Source organism: Triticum urartu, chromosome 2 (assembly GCF_003073215.2).
Source record: "Triticum urartu cultivar G1812 chromosome 2, Tu2.1, whole genome shotgun sequence".
NCBI lineage: Eukaryota > Viridiplantae > Streptophyta > Magnoliopsida > Poales > Poaceae > Triticum > Triticum urartu.
Genome location: NC_053023.1, coordinates 740,408,039 through 740,429,029, shown reverse-complemented (window position 1 = coordinate 740,429,029; position 20,991 = coordinate 740,408,039). Strand labels below are relative to the sequence as shown.

General features: G+C 45.5%; 1 protein-coding gene across 2 annotated transcripts; it reads right to left on the bottom strand.

The window, feature by feature from the left end:
* Positions 1 to 7,422: 7,422 nt before the first annotated feature.
* LOC125540376 (60S ribosomal protein L28-1-like) lies at positions 7,423 to 10,611 on the bottom strand. Of its 2 annotated transcripts, none has more exons than XM_048703989.1 (6): positions 10,150 to 10,611; positions 9,817 to 9,947; positions 9,107 to 9,203; positions 8,793 to 8,959; positions 8,101 to 8,158; positions 7,423 to 7,719 (listed from the first exon to the last, which is right to left on the bottom strand). In XM_048703989.1, the coding sequence occupies exons 2-5, from the start codon at positions 9,850 to 9,852 to the stop codon at positions 8,147 to 8,149; spliced, it is 312 nt and encodes a 103-aa protein (XP_048559946.1). In that variant the 5' UTR covers positions 9,853 to 9,947; positions 10,150 to 10,611; the 3' UTR covers positions 7,423 to 7,719; positions 8,101 to 8,146. The 2 variants fall into 2 exon arrangements, with proteins under 2 accessions (XP_048559946.1, XP_048559945.1); XM_048703988.1 differs by having other exon boundaries at positions 9,049 to 9,203; positions 10,150 to 10,594.
* Between the last annotated feature and the right edge of the window lie 10,380 nt (positions 10,612 to 20,991).

Here is a 20,991-nt window from a genome sequence, read left to right as displayed (position 1 = left end):
CATGGACGAGGCGACGAGAATGGGCGGAAATAGGTCAAGGGGTGAGATAGGTAACAAGAACACACGGCACATCATTTTGCTTCTAACCTCAAGCAATTAAAGGAATTTCTTTATTTCTTTAAACATCACTAGATTTTCTCTCTTTGTTTCAAGAATATGGTCCTTGGTACTTTTGATTATGTTAAATGTTGTTTTGCTACTTGCAAAGTTGTTGAAGTGGTGAATTGTTTTTCGGGTTTCTAACCATTTTTCTTTTGTACCCGTTGTAACGCACGGGCATTTGTGCTAGTTATCATATACCGGACTGAAGCATCTTTTTTCTTCCTTCTTTCCTTCCTTCACAAAGAGAGCTCACATCTTTTTCGCGCCTGCACCAACCCAGCCACACCACGCCTACACTCCGTGCCTCGTCGGCGATGACCGAACCGTCCGACACGCGCGTGCTTCCGCTGTGCATGCTTCTCGCCGTCGCCCTCCCGAATTGGCCGTTTAATGACCCCGTTGACCATGCTCGTGAGGCCATCCGTTTCACATTTGATTTGAACAAATACACCAGTTAGTACTGGCCCAACTGTCCCCCTACCTTGAGCTAATTTACTACTCTGAGCCGTCATTGGGAACTGGTATAGCTTCCTTTGTTTATTGATTGGCGTTGGGAGGTTGCTCAAAATCAATCAAAAATAGCACACTGGATGAGTTTTTAAATAGTGCGCTTGGTTTCACATGTCACACATGTGCTCATGTGTTGCTTGGTTCCACATGTATGATCCTCTGCAGACATCTTTTGCCCATCTTGGCCTTTAGTTGCATTATTTCTTGTGGCAAATTCGAAAGCAATTGCTGCCCAAAAATTATGATGTTCGAGGGCACATGATAAACAATCGGCAGTAGCTTCCCAAAAATCCAGAGAAAGGAAGATTTGGAATTAAACAAAAAAAATTGAAGTCTTTTGCTTTGCAAGGCACCTTTCACTAGTAGAAAAAGGCCCATTTGTCCTGGTTGGGGAACCGGGACTAAAGGGTCGGTACTAAAGTCCTATACCTTTAGTCCTGGTTTTTACACCAACCGGGACAGTGCTATCTATAGTCTAGTTACATGAGACGACACATCAGATTTCTTTAATTTATCATCAATCTGACACAAGACAAGTGCAGTCCTTGTAAGTGTTAAACATGCAACATGTCACGATAGGTGACCGGCGCATCTCATAGGAGATAGTTGAGATAGTTAGGTTGTTAGAGTCTTATGTTTATCTCATGTAACCTCTTATCTCTATCTCCTTTCTTGATCTCCAAGATTGTATTCCAAACCGCATGTATGCGCTGTTATGGGAGGTGCGCCATATCTATTTAACACGAAGCCGTCGGCCTGAGCAAGGTAAGACATTCCGCTAGTTCGCCCATGGTGCCTAAATTTCGTGTTTTGACCCTTTTGTCAAAAAAAATCGAGATCTGACCCCTGTTTGAAAATATTTCGGGATTTGACCCTTTTGCCTACCGCCAGGGGGCCCGACGGTAGGATCATATAGACTACCGCCGAGAGCAGCGGCGGTAGCAAACTTTTCCACGTCAGCAACGATAACAACCGTCGTGCTGTTGGAAATATGCCCTAGAGGCAATAATAAAAGGATTATTATTATATTTCCTTGTTCATGATAATTGTCTTTTATTCATGCTATAATTGTGTTATCCAGAAATCGTAATACATGTGTGAATACATAGACACCAACATGTCCCTAGTAAGCCTCTAGTTGACTAGCTCGTTGATCAACAGATAATCATGGTTTCCTGACTATGGACATTGGATGTCATTGATAACGAGATCACATCATTAGGAGAATGATGTGATGGACAAGACCCAATCCTAAACATAGCACAAGATCGTATAGTTCATCTGCTAGAGTTTTTCCAATGTCAAGTATCTTTTCCTTAGACCATGAGATCGTGTAACTCCCGGATACCGTAGGAGTGCTTTGGGTGTACCAAACGTCACAACGTAACTGGGTGACTATAAAGGTATACTACGGGTATCTCCGAAAGTGTCTGTTGGGTTGACACGGATCAAGACTGGGATTTGTCACTCCGTATGACGGAGAGGTATCTCTGGGCCCACTCGGTAATGCATCATCATAATGAGCTCAAAGTGACCAAGTGTCTAGTCACGGGATCGTGCATTACGGTACGAGTAAAGTGACTTGCCGGTAACGAGATTGAACAAGGCATTGGGATACCGACGATCGAATCTCGGGCAAGTAACATACCGATTGACAAAGGGAATTGTATGCGGGGTTGCTTGAATCCTCGACATGGTGGTTCATCCGATGAGATCATCGAGGAGCATGTGGGAGCCAACATGGGTATCCAGATCCAGCTGTTGGTTATTGACCGGAGAGCCGTCTCGGTCATGTCTACATGTCTCCCGAACCTGTAGGGTCTACACACTTAAGGTTCGATGACGCTAGGGTTGTAGAGATATGTATATGCAGTAATCCGAAAGTTGTTCGAAGTCCCGGATGAGATCCCGGACGTCACGAGGAGTTCCGGAATGGTCCGGAGGTAAAGAATTGTATATAGGAAGTGCTATTTTGGCCATCGGGACAAGTTTCGGGGTCACCGGTATTGTACCGGGACCACCGGAAGGGTCCCGGGGGTCCACCGGGTGGGGCCACCTATCCCGGAGGGCCCCATGGGCTGAAGTGGGAGGGGAACCAGCCCCTAGTGGGCTGGTGCGCCCCCTTGGGCCTTCCCCCTGCGCCTAGGGTTGGGAACCCTAGGGTGGGGGGGGCCACTTGCCTTGGGGGGCACTCCACCCCCCTAGGCCGCCGCCCACTTGGGAGATTGGATCTCCAGGGCCGGCGCCCCCCTGGGGACCCTATATATAGAGGGGGGAGGGAGGGCAGCCGCACCCATGCCCCTGGCGCCTCCCTCTCCCCTCCAACACCTACTCCTCCTCCGTAGAGAACGGCGAAGCCCTGCTGCGGTGACTGCTGCATCCACCACCACGCCGTCGTGCTGCTGGATCTTCATCAACCTCTCCTTTCCCCTTGCTGGATCAAGAAGGAGGAGACGTCACGCTGACCGTACGTGTGTTGAACGCGGAGGTGCCGTCCGTTCGGCGCTAGGATCTCCGGTGATTTGGATCACGTCGAGTACAACTTCCTCATCCTCGTTCTTTGAACGCTTCCGCGCGTGATCTACAAAGGTATATAGATGCAATCCGATCACTTGTTGCTAGATGAACTCATAGATGGATTTTGGTGAAACCGTAGGAAAATTTTTGTTTTCTGCAACGTTCCCCAACAGTGGCATCAAAGCTAGGTCTATGCGTAGTTCTCTTTGCACGAGTAGAACACAATTTGTTGTGGGCGTAGATGTTGTCAACTTTCTTGCCGCTACTAGTCTTATTTTGCTTCAGCGGTATTGTGGGATGAAGCGGCCCGGACCAACCTTACACGTACGCTTACATGAGACCGGTTCCACCGACTGACATGCACTACTTGCATAAGGTGGCTGGCGGGTGTCTGTCTCTCCCACTTTAGTTGGAGCGGATTCGATGAAAAGGGTCCTTATGAAGGGTAAATAGAAGTTGACAAATCATGTTGTGGCTTTCACGTAGGTAAGAAAACGTTCTTGCTAGAACCCTATTGCAGCCACGTAAAACTTGCAACAACAATTAGAGGACGTCTAACTTGTTTTTGCAGCAAGTGTTTTGTGATGTGATATGGCCAAAGTTGTGATGAATGATGAATGATATATATGTGATGTATGAGATGTTCATGCTATTGTAATAGGAATCACGACTTGCATGTCGATAAGTATGACAACCGGCAGGAGCCATAGCAGTTGTCTTTATTTTTTGTATGACCTGCGTTTCATTGAGAAATGCCATGTAAATTACTTTACTTTATTGCTAAACGTGTTAGCCATAGTAGTAGAAGTAATAGTTGGCGAGCAACTTCATGGAGACACGATGATGGAGATCATGGTGTCATGCCGGTGACAAGATGATCATGGAGCCCCAAGATGGAGATCAAAGGAGCTATGAGATATTGGCCATATCATGTCACTATTATTATTTGATTGCATGTGATGTTTATCATGTTTTTGCATCTTGTTTACTTAGAACGACGGTAGTAAATAAGATGATCCCTCATAATAATTTCAAGAAAGTGTTCCTCCTAACTGTGCACCGTTGCGACAGTTCGTTGTTTCGAAGCACCACGTGATGATCGGGTGTGATAGATTCCAACGTTCACATGCAACGGGTGTAAGACAGCTTTACACATGCAAACACTTAGGTTGACTTGACGAGTCTAGCATGTACAGACATGGCCTTGGAACACAGAAGACTGAAAGGTCGAGCATGAGTCGTATAGAAGATACGATCAACATGAAGATGTTCACCGATGTTGACTAGTCCGTCTCACGTGATGATCGGACACGGCCTAGTTAACTCGGATCATGTTATACTTAGATGACTGGAGGGATGTCTATCTAAGTGGGAGTTCATTGAATAATTTGATTAGATGAACTTAATTATCATGAACTTAGTCTAAAAATCTTTGCATAAATGTCTTGTAGATCAAATGGCCAACGCTCATGTCAACATGAACTTCAACGCGTTCCTAGAGAAAACCAAGCTGAAAGATGATGGCAGCAACTATTCGGACTGGGTCCGGAACCTGAGGATTATCCTCATAGCTGCCAAGAAAGATTATGTTCTAGAAGCACCGCTAGGTGACGCACCCATTCCAGAGAACCAAGACGTTATGAACGCTTGGCAGTCACGTGCTGATGATTACTCCCTCGTTCAGTGCGGCATGCTTTACAGCTTAGAACCGGGGCTCCAAAAGCGTTTGGAGAAACACGGAGCATATGAGATGTTCGAAGAGCTGAAAATGGTTTTCCAAGCTCATGCCCGGGTCGAAAGATATGAAGTCTCCGACAAGTTCTTCAGCTGTAAGATGGAGGAAAATAGTTCTGTCAGTGAGCACATACTCAAAATGTCTGGGTTGCATAACCACTTAACTCAGCTGGAAGTTAACCTCCCAGAGGAAGCGGTCATTGACAGAATTCTTCAGTCGCTCCCACCTAGCTACAAGAGCTTTGTGATGAACTACAATATGCAGGGGATGGAAAAGACCATTCCTGAAGTATTTGCAATGCTGAAATCAGCAGAGGTAGAAATCAAAAAGGAACATCAAGTGTTGATGGTCAATAAAACCACCAAGTTCAAGAAAGGCAAGGGTAAGAAGAACTTCAAGAAGGACGACAAGGATGTTGCCGCACCCGGTAAGCTAGTTGCCGGGAAGAAGTCAAAGAATGGACCCAAGCCTGAGACTGAATGCTTTTATTACAAAGGGAAGGGTCACTGGAAGCGAAACTGCCCCAAATACTTAGCGGACAAGAAGGCCGGCAACACTAAAGGTATATGTGATATACATGTAATTGATGTGTACCTTACCAGTGCTCGTAGTAGCTCCTGGGTATTTGATACCGGTGCCGTTGCTCATATTTGTAACTCAAAGCAGGAGCCGCGGAATAAGCGGAGACTGGCGAAGGACGAGGTGACGATGCGCGTCGGGAATGGTTCCAAAGTCGATGTGATCGCCGTCGGCACGCTACCTCTACATTTACCTACGGGATTAGTTTTAAACCTCAATAATTGTTATTTAGTGCCAAGTTTGAGCATGAACATTGTATCAGGATCTCGTTTAATACGAGATGGCTACTCATTTAAATCCGAGAATAATGGTTGTTCTATTTATATGAGAGATATGTTTTATGGTCATGCTCCGATGGTCAATGGTTTATTCTTAATGAATCTCGAACGTGATGTTACACATATTCATAGTGTGAATACCAAAAGATGTAAAGTTGATAACGATAGTCCCACATACTTGTGGCACTGCCGCCTTGGTCACATTGGTGTCAAGCGCATGAAGAAGCTCCATGCTGATGGACTTTTAGAGTCTCTCGATTATGAATCATTTGACACATGCGAACCATGCCTCATGGGCAAAATGACCAAGACTCCGTTCTCCGGAACAATGGAGCGAGCAATCAACTTATTGGAAATCATACATACTTATGTTTGCAGTCCAATGAGCGTTGAGGCTCGTGGAGGATATCGTTATGTTCTCACTCTCACTGATGACTTGAGTAGATATGGGTATGTCTACTTAATGAAACACAAGTCTGAAACCTTTGAAAAGTTCAAGGAATTTCAGAGTGAGGTTGAAAATCAACGTGACAGAAAAATCAAGTTTTTGCGATCAGATCGTGGAGGAGAATACTTGAGTCATGAATTTGGCACACACTTAAGAAAATGTGGAATAGTTTCACAACTCACGCCGCCTGGAACACCTCAGCGTAATGGTGTGTCCGAATGTCGTAATTGCACTCTATTGGATATGGTGCGATCTATGATGTCTCTTACCGATTTACCGCTGTCATTTTGGGGCTATGCTTTAGAGACTGCCGCATTCACTTTAAATAGGGCTCCGTCAAAATCCGTTGAGACGACACCGTATGAATTATGGTTTGGGAAGAAACCTAAGCTGTCGTTTCTAAAAATTTGGGGATGCGATGCTTATGTCAAGAAACTTCAACCTGAAAAGCTCGAACCCAAGTCGGAAAATGCGTCTTCATATGATACCCTAAAGAAACTATTGGGTATACCTTCTACCTCAGATCCGAAGGCAAGATCTTTGTTGTCAAGAATGGATCCTTTCTAGAGAAAGAGTTTCTCTCGAAAGAAGTAAGTGGGAGGAAAGTAGAACTTGATGAAGTATTACCTCTTGAACCGGAAAGTGGTGTAACTCAAGAAAATGTTCCTGAGGTGCCTGCACCGACTAGAGAGGAAGTTAATGATGATGATCATGAAACTTCAAATCAAGTTGCTACTGAACTTCGTAGGTCCACAAGGACACGCATTACAAGAAATATGTCAACTTGTGACCCTCACTATTGGCCGCTGAAAGGTCATAGTTTTTCATGTGCGACCTTTTTTTGACCAAAAACAGAAGGTCAAAAGCTGGCGGTCGTAAACTGAAATTAACGACCTTCTTTCTAAGGTCGTTGGTTCTTTGACCAAATTTTTGGTCACTGGCAACCTCCCCAAGCCACGTAGGATCCAGCGTGGCAAGCTGACATGGATAAGATTCAGCCCGGTCCAATTCGGTGTTCTACATGGGCCTAGCCCAACAATTCGGCCTTTTTGTATTTTTTTTCTATCAATTTTTGATCAGCTTCATGTGCCAAGCCCAACATTTATTTCATTTATCCTTTTTGTTCTAGCTTCTTAGAAATGCACGAAGTGATTTGTTTGGGCCATAGCCTTTCTAGAGCCCAAATATTGTTTGGTCCAGTAGAATATTTGGTCTTTTTAATTCACAGATTCCAATTTATACACATTTAAAAATCAAAGAATCAGTAATTCTCTTATTATATGATCAAATCCAGAACTCATATGATCAACATTCACAAAAACATACAAGACTGCACGTCCGCAGTAACATAGCTTGAACAAGCCTAATTACAGTTTATATCCAAGAAGTGTACGTGCAATCCAAAACATGGTGGCAAATATCAACCGAAACTATGGTTCACACCCTTGCTTGGCTCTTTGCTGTCAAAGTATATAGTCGTCCTTGGACCTTGGGAGCTACCACCAACAGCACGGTTGTCCTGGTTGTACTTCTGTGGTCAAAGTCCTCACCTGGAAAGGATTATACAACTCAGTTATATATTCACGACTCACAACTCATGACATGACATGACACTAAGAGAGAACATCATAGAGACTCAACCAGATCCTAATATAAAGGCTATTCAGACCATAGCTAATTTATTCCAGTATTTTTGGACATGTGTGTTGCTGCTGTTTTCTGGAAACATGGAGTACAAGTATTTTTGGAAACATGGAAGAACATGATTTATTATCCTGGAGACTAGACAAGAGTTGTTCTGACCATTGTTACTCGAGTGAAGAGGATGACTAAAATCGCTCAATGGTTGAGAATACACCAACAACTTCAAACTCTCCTAACGAAAGATTCGAGTGCTGGAAACCTAGAAGAAGGACAGATTATAGAGTTACCTGAGTGGAGTAAGGGACTATTTACAACATAGGAGTTTCAAAGGAATCAGTCCATTTCCTGCAGGAACATAAATTAAAGTTAGTGTTCAAAACTTAGCACTAGAAGACCAGTCTCAAACTTTTCAAACTTTGCATAATTAAGGGAACAGCCCCAGCAAGCATCAGACTTTTCTGAAGTTATGTACAACCTGCAGAACAAAGTGACTTCTCAAAATAACAAGTTGTAATGACTGAGGGAAAACATTGTTGAACTACAATTAGAGAATGGTCTCCAAGATGTATTAAACATACACCTGTGAGTACTGGACAACTGATATAGAGATGAGCTACACATTTACTGGTCACTTCAGAAGATGGCATGACAAGAGGTTGATTACACTATAAATATATTTCCATGGTTGAAACAAATAGCTCGTCAACAAACTGGGAAGCATAATAACTGCATATGCGTCTATCATTTCGTAACCAGAGAATACATCCTTGAACTTAGGATGACCTGACAAGATGCATTCAGTCAAGACAAGGCAGTGCAACAACGGTGCATCATTAGTGCCACAAGTCCACCACAAAATCAAGCATGCCATGACACAACTCTGAACTCAAGGAGGAAGCAGAGACAAGCCGTGATTTACAGTTGTAGCTTAGAAACCAAGCATAAGGGCAATTCAAGTACAAAACTCTGGAGTTAATACCTGATTCTTGACAGATTTTGCCATCTTGCGGAACTCCTTGTGCATCAGAGTCTTGTGCTGGAGCTTGGCAGGGGTGTTCTGCTTCTTGGTCTTGGTCGTGGACAGGACAACAGCCTTGTCCTCTCCCGCTGATGGCTGGACCGCCACGGTCTTGCTGTTCGCCAAGCCTGAAACCACATCAGCCCCACAGCAAGTTAGCTCCTTGCAGAGACACTTGCAAACAAAAGGGTTAAAAACACTGCAAAGAGCTACGGACTCGAGAACTTGTAGGAGTGGACATTGTAGAGGTTGTTGGGCTCCTTGCTGAACCGCACCTTGGCATTGCTGTTGCCGAACTGTTTTATCAAGAAGCAGTTGTTCTTCACGAGCTCCCAGACCAGAGACCCTGGAACGGTAGTCATTTCCCTTGGCCTACATCACCAAAACAACAACCAAAAGTCAGATCCTACAGCTAGCAACAAGCAACATGACGCACTAATCCTACAGAATCAAGGAAACATTTGACTGTTTGAGCAAAATTGTATGATGATTGCAAGTAGAAACAAGTACAGAGCATCACCAGGATCAAAATGTAGCAATAATGGGCCAACAATAATGTACTACTAGAGTACGAGCTCTTACACGTGATGCGAAGCAATCAATGCTCCAAGTGGGCGTAAAAGATATAGTAACTTGAATTGGACGTCTACATTGGCGATCTATTTTCACTACCGGTACTGTAACTCGGATTAAACTAAGGACCACTACTACATTGTTCTAGCTTGTGCTGATAGTAGACCATCAACACTTCAGTTCTACTCTGACAGTACCACTTCTTTTCATAAATTACTAATTAGTGGTACTACTTCGGTTCTGCCATTAGAAACAGAGGAATCAAGTTCTTGATGGATGCGTCAAAGATTGCAGATGGTAACAGGGAATTGAACGAGATGGACTAGCTAACCAAGTAGGGTAGCAAATGGGTGTCGGCCGATGCAAAAAAATTGGATACAACTAGTAGTCATCGAATAAATGCAGGTGGTACCTTGTTGCTTGGCATTCTCGGCGTCCTCGGCGTCATGAATGGTGTTTAATTGGAGACGGTCGGGAGCGTGACCTTGGCGTGCTTCTCCTCCTGCTCCTCCTCCTCCTCCTCCTTGTCTTTCCTCTCCCCACCTACACAAGCAATGGTCTCATCTCAGCCCACAGTTTGAAGCACAAGCACACGGAAGGAACATTCAACACTTCAACTCGGCGGCTTGGGTGTCAAATCAACATGGATTCCGAAACGAAATGGAATCAACAAGAAGGGGTCAGAGGTCGTGGCTGTGCGAGGCAAATCGATGACAAAACGACTCAGCTGCGGGAGGAGACAGACCTGATCTGGCCGACGGGGACCGCTGCGTGTTGTCGCCATCGTGGATCCAGCCGCCGTCGCGCCCGCACGGGCTGGATCCGGCCGCGGCGTCGTGGTCGGAGCGGAGAAGATGGCGAGGTCGGGGCGGAGCCAAAGGGGCCACAGACGGAGGCTGGCCGCGTCGGGGACGCCATGCGATGCTCTGCGATCGCGGTTGCGTGTTTCCTCCGGTTGGATCGCGAACGGGAGGAAGGGGGTGGAAGGTGGACGAGCGCGGCGGCCCCGCGGTGGAAGGCGGTGAGCGAGGCCTCCGGGACGGGGTGGGTCGGCGGGCAGAGGAAGAGCGGCGTGGGGTCTGCTTCTCCGGGTGGTGGCGCGTGGGCGTGGGTGGCGGGATCGGCTTGAGGTAGGTGGCAGCGGCGGCGAAGAGTGGATCTGAATCGGGGGAGAGGGGTCTGACGGGACACGGGAGGAGTGGAGTTAGGGTTTGGGCTGCGGGTGGGTGGATGGATGCGTGCCATGTCATCAATCCATGGCACAAACATCTCCACCAATGACAATTAAGCTTATGCAAATGTGTTTTTTCTTTTTGTTTCTCTTTTTTGTTTCACCTATGTGAAGAACCTATCAAATATTAGTTAAAAAATTGGACCGCAACAATTTTAAAAAATATTAGGCCATATTTAATGCATAATTAACCAAATGGTTGGGTGTCAAAAGCTTGTATCCACCTCTCGTGGAAAAGACAAATTTCTACCGATTCAGTTGGAAGCGGGTCAAATTTGAACTGCAGCTGCCTCATAGTTTGCTATTTATTTTTCCCAAAAATCTATTTTAGGTACAAAAGTATCTATTTAATCAGAGAAACACAAAAAGTTTTCCAAGATTCAACCACTAGCTAGGAATGATCATGCCCGCCGTTTTGACCGCATTTTGAAACGGGCATAAAAAATTCAAAAAAAATCAAAAAATTGGAAAACCTTCGCATTGTGTCATTATATGTGACCAAGTTACCATGAAAAATAATAAACTTGTAATACAGTAATTACTTAAAAAGGTGTTCTCAGAAACGAGCTATCGTGTGTGGAGATCAATGGCTTTCAAGCCAAATGATCAATCTTATGGCCACACTCATGGCATAGTTTGTTCAAATGATCTCATATTGTGCACAAGGATGCATCTTGGAATTCTAGACAATGTTTACTAAGGAAGTTTTCATTTTCTTTGGACGAAAAATTCATTTTCTATTTTCCGAATGCCCAGAATGAGTTTTTTTGTGAAAGACCTACCATATATTTGTTGCAATATTGCACCAAATCATTTTTATAAAATAATAGGCCATATTTAATGCACAATTGACCAAATGGTTGGGTGTCAAAATATTTGATCCACCTCTCGTGAAAAAGACAAATTTCCGCCGATTTAGTAGGAAGCGGGTAAAATTTGAACTGTGGCTGCCTCATAGTTTGCTCTTTATTTTTCCCAAAAATCATTTCTAGGTACATAGGTATCTATTTAATCGTAGAAACACAAAAAAATTTCCAAGATTCAACCACTAGCTAGGAACAGTCATTCCCGCCGTTTTGACCACATTTTGAAACGGGCATAAAAAATATAAAAAAATCAAAAAATTGGAAAACCTTCGCATTGTGTCATCATATGTGACCAAGTTTTCAGGAAAAATAATAAACTTGTAATACGCCAATTATTTAAAAAAAGTGTTCTCAGAAATGAGCTATCATGCGTGAAGATTCATGGCTTTCAAGCCAAGTGATCAATCTTATGGCCACATTCATAGCATAGTTTGTTCAAATGACCTCATATTGTGTAGACGGGTGCATCTTGGAATTCCAAACAATGTTGCCTAAGGGAGTTTTCATTTTCTTTGCACGGAAAATTCATTTTCCATTTTTCGAGTGCCCGCAATGAGGTTTTTTTGTGAAGGAACTACCAAATAATTGTTGCAGAAACGGACTAAATTAATTTTATAAAATACTAGGCCATGTTTAATGCACAGTTGACAAAATGGTTGGGTGTAAAAAAGTTTTATCCACCTCTGGTGAAAAAGACAAATTTCCGCCGATTCAGTAGGAAGCGGGTCAAATTTGAACTGCAGCTGCCTTATAGTTTGCTCTTTATTTTTTTAAAAATCATTTCTAGGTACATAAGTATCTATTTAAGCATAAATACATGGTTTGGTGGTGATATGTTGAGGTTTGGACGGTGGCCCAGGGCCCCAACTCCAAAGCACGTAGACTCGCATGCCCGCTGCATGGTCACCGCGTGACCGTGGCGTTGCCATGCGTTCTGGGAAGCCTAGGCATGTCTAGTAGGTTTGGCACTCCCCAGGTAGATGCTTGGAAGAAAATAACAACAGAAGAATCTCACGAGGAGATCGAACAATGCTCAAACATGAATTAGCACCGAAGTGTTTGATTAGTGGTACGGAAAATGCACATGGCCAATGGGCCTGAGTTTTGGCTGAGGATGATCATCTACTAAGGAAACTATATTGGATAATTTGCAGCTCAAATGGAGGAGCCTAGGTGTCACTTGCTTTGCAACGTACCACACTGGATAGAAATATGAATGTTGAAGCCACACTCACATGTATTGTTAGATGGGGCTCAATTTTTGTGGAGAGCAATGATTTGGGAATATAGAAGATGTGGCAAAAATTCAGCTCATTAGGATATGCCTAGCTAGTACTTCCTTCACAACAGTTCGAGTTGAACAAAAACTTTGGAAATTTGCCGAGGTAGATTTATCAGGCAAATGGAGTTGAATATTGTAATGAGGCAATGATTTGGATAGTAAAGAATGCCCAATTTTTTGGGAATTTTGGGAATGACAGAAATATAGGTTGCTTCACAACCTAGGGCAAAAATTGACACATGGACATGACACATAGGCAAAACTGATGAGGTGGTGCCTTGTCATAGCAATAAGTACCAATGCATCCACGTTCACAACCTAATGACCATTTATATTGGTCGTAATCAGGTAGAAATAAGGTCATTGGCGCCTCTTGTCTACGTTGTGACCATTTGGTGTAAGCAATTTTAGGGTTTGAGCCCTTCCAAGCGAAATGGCCGTGAATTTACGACCAATTCAGCTGGGGTCACTAAGAGAAGGTCATAAGTTGACATATTTCTTATAGTGACGTTCCGCACCAGAGTGGTACAACAACCCTGTCTTGAAAATCATGTTGTTAGACAACGGTGAACCTTCGAACTATGAAGAAGCGATGGCGGGCCCAGATTCCAACAAATGGCTTGAAGCCATGCAATCCGAGATAGGATCCATGTATGAAAACAAAGTATGGACTTTGACAGACTTGCCCGATGATCGGCGAGCGATAGAAAACAAATGGATCTTTAAGAAGAAGACGGACGCGGATGGTAATGTTACCATCTATAAAGATAGACTTGTCACTAAAGGTTATCGGCAAGTTCAAGGGGTTGACTACGATGAGACTTTCTCACCGGTAGCGAAGCTGAAGTCCGTCCGAATTATGTTAGCAATTGCCGCATACTATGATTATGAGATATGGCAAATGGACGTCAAAACGGCATTCCTTAATGGTTTCCTTAAGGAAGAATTGTATATGATGCAGCCGGAAGGTTTTGTCGACCCTAAGAATGCTAACAGGGTATGCAAGCTCTAGCGATCCATTTATGGGCTGGTGCAAGCATCTCGGAGTTGGAATATTCGCTTTGATGAGATGATCAAAGCGTTTGGGTTTATACAGACTTATGGAGAAGCCTGCGTTTACAAGAAAGTGAGTGGGAGCTCTGTAGCATTTCTCATATTATATGTAGATGACATACTTTTGATGGGAAATGATATAGAGCTTTTGGACAGCATTAAGGCCTACTTGAATAAGAGTTTTTCAATGAAGGACCTTGGAGAAGCTGCTTATATATTAGGCATCAAGATCTATAGAGATAGATCAAGACGCCTCATAGGTCTTTCACAAAGCACATACCTTGATAAGATATTGAAGAAGTTCAATATGGATCAGTCTAAGAAGGGGTTCTTGCCTGTGTTGCAAGGTGTGAAATTGAGCTCAGCTCAATGTCTAACCATGGCAGAAGATATAGAAGAGATGAGTGTCATCCCCTATGCCTCAGCCATAGGGTCTATTATGTATGTCATGCTGTGTACCAGACCTGATGTAAACATTGCCGTAAGTTTGGTAGGTAGGTACCAAAGTAATCCCGGCAAGGAACACTGGACAGCGGTCAAGAATATCCTGAAGTACCTGAAAAGGACTAAGGACATGTTTCTCATTTATGGAGGTGACGAAGAGCTCGTCGTAAAGGGTTACGTCGACGCTAGCTTCGACACAGATCTGGATGACTCTAAGTCACAAACCGAATACATGTATATGTTGAATGGTGGAGCAGTAAGCTGGTGCAGCTGCAAGCAGAGCGTCGTGGCGGGATCTACATGTGAAGCAGAGTACATGGCAGCCTCGGAGGCAGCGCATGAAGCAATTTGGGTGAAGGAGTTCATCACCGACCTAGGAGTCATACCCAATGCGTCGGGGCCGATCAAACTCTTCTGTGACAACACTGGAGCTATTGCACTTGCCAAGGAGCCCAGGTTTCACAAGAAGACCAGGCACATCAAGCGTCGCTTCAACTCCATTCGTGAAAATGTTCAAGATGGAGACATAGAAATTTGTAAAGTACATACGGACCTGAATGTAGCAGATCCGTTGACTAAACCTCTCCCTAGAGCAAAACATGATCAACACCAGAATTCCATGGGTGTTCGATTCATCACAATGTAACTAGATTATTGACTCTAGTGCAAGTGGGAGACTGTTGGAAATATGCCCTAGAGGCAATAATAAAAGGATTATTATTATATTTCCTTGTTCATGATAATTTTCTTTTATTCATGCTATAATTGTGTTATCTGGAAATCGTACTACATGTGTGAATACATAGACACCAACATGTCCCTAGTAAGCCTCTAGTTGACTAGCTCGTTGATCAACAGATAGTCATGGTTTCCTGACTATGGACATTGGATGTCATTGATAACGAGATCACATCATTAGGAGAATGATGTGATGGACAAGACCTAATCCTCAACATAGCACAAGATTGTATAGTTCATCTGCTAGAGTTTTTCCAATGTCAAGTATCTTTTCCTTAGACCATGAGATCGTGTAACTCCCGGATACCATAGGAGTGCTTTGGGTGTACCAAACGTCACAACGTAACTAGGTGACTATAAAGGTATACTACGGGTATCTCCAAAAGTGTCTGTTGGGTTGACATGGATCAAGACTAGGATTTGTCACTCTGTATGACGGAGAGGTATCTCTGGGCCCACTCGGTAATGCATCATCATAATGAGCTCAAAGTGACCAAGTGTCTGGTCACGGGATCATGCATTACGGTACGAGTAAAGTGACTTGCCGGTAACGAGATTGAACGAGGTATTGGGATACCGACGATCGAATCTCGGGCAAGTAACGTACCGATTGACAAAGGGAATTGTATGCGGGGTTGCTTGAATCCTCGACATCGTGGTTCATCCGATGAGATCATCGAGGAGCATGTGGGAGCCAACATGGGTATCCATATCCCGCCGTTGGTTATTGACCGGAGAGCATTCTCGGTCATGTCTACATGTCTCCCGAACCCGTAGGGTCTACACAGTTAAGGTTCGGTGACGCTAGGGTTGTAGAGATATGTATATGCAGTAATCCGAAAGTTGTTCGGAGTCCCGGATGAGATCCCGGACGTCACGAGGAGTTCCGGAATGGTCCGGAGGTAAAGAATTGTATATAGGAAGTGCTATTTCGGCCATCGGGACAAGTTTCGGGGTCACCGGTATTGTACCAGGACCACCGGAAGGGTCCCGGGGGTCCACCGGGTGGGGCCACCTATCCCGGAGGGCCCCATGGGCTGAAGTGGGAGGGGAACCAGCTCCTAGTGGGCTGGTGCGCCCCCTTGGGCCTTCCCCCTGCGCCTAGGGTTGGGAACCCTAGGGTGGGGGGGCGCCCCACTTGCGTTGGGGGGCACTCCACCCCCCTAGGCCGCCGCCCCCTTGGGAGATTGGATCTCCAGGGCTGGCGCCCCCCTGGGGACCCTATATATAGAGGGGGGAGGGAGGGCAGCCGCACCCATGCCCCTGGCGCCTCCCTCTCCCCTCCAACGCCTCCTCCTCCTCCGTAGAGAACGACGAAGCCCTGCTGCGGTGACTGCTGCATCCACCACCACGCCGTCGTGCTGCTGGATCTTCATCAACCTCTCCATTCCCCTTGCTGGATCAAGAAGGAGGAGACATCATGCTGACCGTACGTGTGTTGAACGCGGAGGTGCCGTCCGTTCGGCGCTAGGATCTCCGGTGATTTGGATCACGTCGAGTACAACTTCCTCATCCCCGTTCTTTGAACGCTTCCGCGCGTGATCTACAAAGGTATGTAGATGCAATCCGATCACTCATTGCTAGATGAACTCATAGATGGATTTTGGTGAAACCGTAGGAAAATTTTTGTTTTCTGCAACGTTCCCCAACATGTGCCCCCTCCGTCACACCCTACCGCCGCTCCATCCGGCGGTAGGTTGTCTGAACCTACCACCGGAGACACTGGCGGTAGGGTGTGGGCATATAAAAACCGCGGGTCGACCGCCCCCACCCCCTTCTCCCCCCACCCAGCCGCCCCACCACGAAGCACAGAGCAGTTTGCTCATAGTCGCCCTCTCTCATCCCCTCTTATCCCCTCCACTCCCCCTCCGATCTTCTTCGTTTCTTGATGGAATTTGCGGATCGAGATGGCCCCGAAGAAAGAAAAGTAAGCTCTTTCAATCCCTCCAATAAGTTTTAACCAAACACCTTTCGATTCGTCGCATTATTCGATTGAAATCACTCCTATTTGATTTTTTTAATGCTAGGATTGATTTAGGTTGATTCTAGATGTTGTATTGTGTTAGATTTGAACTATATTGAAGAGTTGGTATGGTTGTGTTAAGATGAACCCTAGTTCATAATTGATTTGAATGGTTTTTTATATGATGGATGATGCATGTTCCTATGCTATGATGCAAGTATTGGATGTAGTGTATGATGAATATTGGAGATGAATATTTGATATATTTGTTATATGTAGTATATGAATCCTCAAGCCGAACCCTAGTTCATTTTTTAAGAAAAAAATGAGATTATGCATGTTGGATGTTGTTGGAGAAATATGTGTTATGATGCATTGAAACCATGGTGGTTGCATCTTCATAAAAGTATTTTATTTAGTTCTTTTATATATCTATTGTATTTAGTTCATGTTCATAATAATCTTGATATATGATTATTCAAAGATTGAACTCATGGGTTCTGTTGGATGTGATTAATTTTTGTTATGCATCGATGTGTTTCTTAGTTAAAGTTGAACTATAGTTCATGTTGAAAAATCTTTTGATGTGCTTATGCAATTCTTTTAGGAGGCCAGCTCTTGCGGACGACATCCGCACAAAGCACACAATGCTTGACCCTAGGTTCGACAAGCGTCACCGTGCCCGTTTCATTGAGAATGGAGTGGTAATTAGCATTTTAAACCAAATCTTTCAAATTGATGAAAACAAGTTGCTAACTATTATGTCCATGCTAATTATGCTTTGGTTATTGATTTTTGCAGATGCTGCCGCCACTATGGATGAGGGCTCGCAAGACGACGGTTAACATGGAGTATGAAGATTGGTACGCACCGTTCTTCAGGAGAGCCCGACTATTGGGTTTCGTCCTGCAGTTCAAGCGTAAGCCGCCGATGCTCGTTCACTCAGCTCTCACGGCTTTGATCGACCGGTGGCGGCCAAAGATGCACAGCTTTCATCTTCCATGCAGGGAGATGACCATGACCCTCGAGGATTGGGCGATGATTACAGCACTACCGCTGGAGGGTCGTCCTCTCACAGGAACAGTGGAGAGGGCGAACTGGCCCGAGAGGGTTGTCAGCCTCATCGGCGACTGTCCCCCCCCCCCCCCCCCCCCGCGCTAGAGCAACCAGACTTCCGGCATACCACTGCCATGGCTCCTCGAGCACCGGATCAAGTGCCCGGAAGATGCTGAGCCCCGGGTGGTGGAGCAGTACGCCAGGGCCTACCTGTGGTACATTCTCACGGAGGTAGTGTTTCCCGACTGCTCCGGGAACTCTACCCTATGGATGTATCTCGACTTCCTGAAGGACTGGGATGCGGGGTACAGCTGGGGGGGGGGGCGCCGGACTTGCCTACCTATACCGTTCGGTAAGTGAATATCACTTTCTTTCAAATAGCAGACGTGTGTTGCTTTACATTTGGACATCATATCATCTATACTTGGTTTGTAGCTTGACGACGTGACCCAGAGAGCGGAAGTCACATCCGGTATGTGTGGATGTGTATGGGGCCTCTCCATTTGGATGTGGGAGCGAATCCTGGTGGGCCGTACGGAGAAGATGCGCTCGCGTGCATGGACGGACTATGGCGGAGATGACGAAGATGATTGGTACCCGACCGTCGCATACGCTGGGGACGTGGTGCGTGTCTACACGGGCGAATCGAAGGCCTTGTACAAGGTCTTCAGCAACGAGCTTGATGCTCTCACGCCTTTCCAGGTATAAGAACTACATTTTCACTTGAGCTTACCATTGTTTCGATAACACTTTCACTTGAGCTTACCACTGTTTGGTTATAGGTTACTTGGCGGCCGTACAGTGATGATCGAGAGTGGGGGTTCGAGCTGAACAGAATGTGCAAGAAGGACCGGCTTCTCTTCCAGTGCATCGTGCCCATGATTTGTGTCTATGCCGTGGAGTACAACTTGCCACAGCGCGTTGCCGCACAATTTGGTAAGGCGCAACACACACCACCAGCCGGCCACGATACCAGTGGCTACGACCTACACCAGTGAGTACCACAAGCTGTCCTCATCGATTCTAAGTTATTGTTTTCATGCTTTACATTCATAAAAGAAGGGTGTTTTACATTCTTTCTTATGCATTGCAGAAAGAGTAGGAAGAACAATCAATCAATCACGGATTGGGAAGCTGAACATGTGAGATACGTGAAGGAATGGAACGAGTGGAAAGGACGCAAAGACACGGAGAGGAGAGAGATTGACTGGGACGCGTACGAGGATCACATGTTGTGGTACAATGATGGCATCAAGCATCGTCTGCGTCTGAGGCCCCAGTGGACGACAGCAGATGCCGAAGACCTGTTCGATGACGCCTCGGAGAATGAAACCTACAACGAGAGCATCAGACAACTTCAAGGCGGGTTTAGGGAGTACGAACCCCTCATGAACAGAGTGGTATGTTGTTTTTACCTCTTTCGAACCCACGGTTGGATGAAATCAGCTTTTCATGCTATTGACTCATTTTACTACTTTGCAGTCTTCGGAGCTGAACAAAAGCATTTTTCATGCCTCTGATGCGCTTAGTGGTGTCCCTGGCACTCGAGCTAGTGAGAACAAGTTGAGGGAAACGGTGAAGGTAATACGGAGTTCATTTTCGTTCTCATTGGACATTCGAGAAGTTAACATATTCTTCCGTTATCATTGCAGAAATACGTCAACAAAGCACGCCGGCTTGTGGGCCTGCTTGGGTGCGCTACAAACACCGAGGATGTTTTTCCTCCTGCACCAATGCGTAGCCTCGCTTCATCGAGCCATGCAGCCTCGTCGTCTAGGGCGGGTCAAGATGACAAGGAGGAGAACGACGACGATGATGATGCAGAGGAAGATGAAGAAGAGGGCGCAGAAGAAGAGGGCGCAGAAGAAGAACATGGTGAGGAAGAGGAAGAGCACGATGAGGATGAGGATGAGGAGGAGGAGGAAGAGTACGATGATGATGGACCTCCACCAACTCAGCCAACCCAGCGTGCGAAGAGGAATGTGCCGAAGAAGGACTGGAAGAGTCCATCCCCATTTCAGAAAGCACGTCCGGCGGCCCGCAAGAAGACGGCGGCCGAGAAGCGATCCAAGGATAACGAGGACCGAAAGTCAAAGAGGGGAAGGAAGGACTGAAGTTGCTGCCGTGTCGTTGAACTAAAAACTTGCTTATTTGCTTCGTGAACCATATGAATTTTCTCGTGAAACTGTTTCGTTGAATTTCTATGTACCGAACCTACCCTATTTATAGATTTGTGGTGTATCGAACCTACCTTATTTATAGATTTGTGGTGTGTGCATCATATATCATACATTGTGTGCTTTATATGTCATACATATGCTGTTTAAATGTTGTATGCCAAAATTGAAGACAAAAGAATTTAGAAGGTGCAAAAAATCCACACAAAGGCACCCTACCACCATGGGGCGCGGCGGTAGGAGACCACACCCTACCGCCCAGGCCCTCGGCGGTAGGCTGCGCAACCCTACCGCTGCACTGCTCGATTTTTTGGTCACAGAAGTGGGGCGTGGGGGGAGGCATCCTACCGTCGGGCCTGATGGCGGTAGGGTGTGGTCTCCTACCGCCGCGCCCCATGGCGGTAGGCTTTGGGCATTTATAAACCCAGCCGCCCGCCCACTCCACCCCAACCCCTAATCCCCACCCACCCAGCCGCCTTCTTCTTCCTCTCGCCCATTTTCTCATCTCCTCCACTTCCCCACTCCGATCTTCGTCGTTGATTTACGGATTTTGCGGATCGAGATGGCTACGGAAAGAGGAAGGTAAGCTCCTCCAAACCCCCAATTAGTTTGAGTCAATCATATGAGGAACCCTCCCTAGTTGATATGGTGAACCCTAAACCTAGATGATTGCAATGTGATGAACCTAGTTGATGAACCCTAGGTTTAGTCTTTCTTATAGCCATACGAGCAACCCTCTCTAGTTGATATGATGAACCCTAGAACCTAGATGAACCC

Excerpts from the sequence above, each read along its gene's own strand:
- LOC125540376 (XM_048703988.1), bottom strand. The coding sequence starts at position 9,193 with ATGACTACCGTTCCAGGGTCTCTGGTCTGGGAGCTCGTGAAGAACAAC. Across the intron at positions 8,960-9,048 it reads CCACTCCTACAAGTTCTCGA|GCTTGGCGAACAGCAAGACC; the intron begins GTCCGTAGCTCT and ends ATGTGGTTTCAG.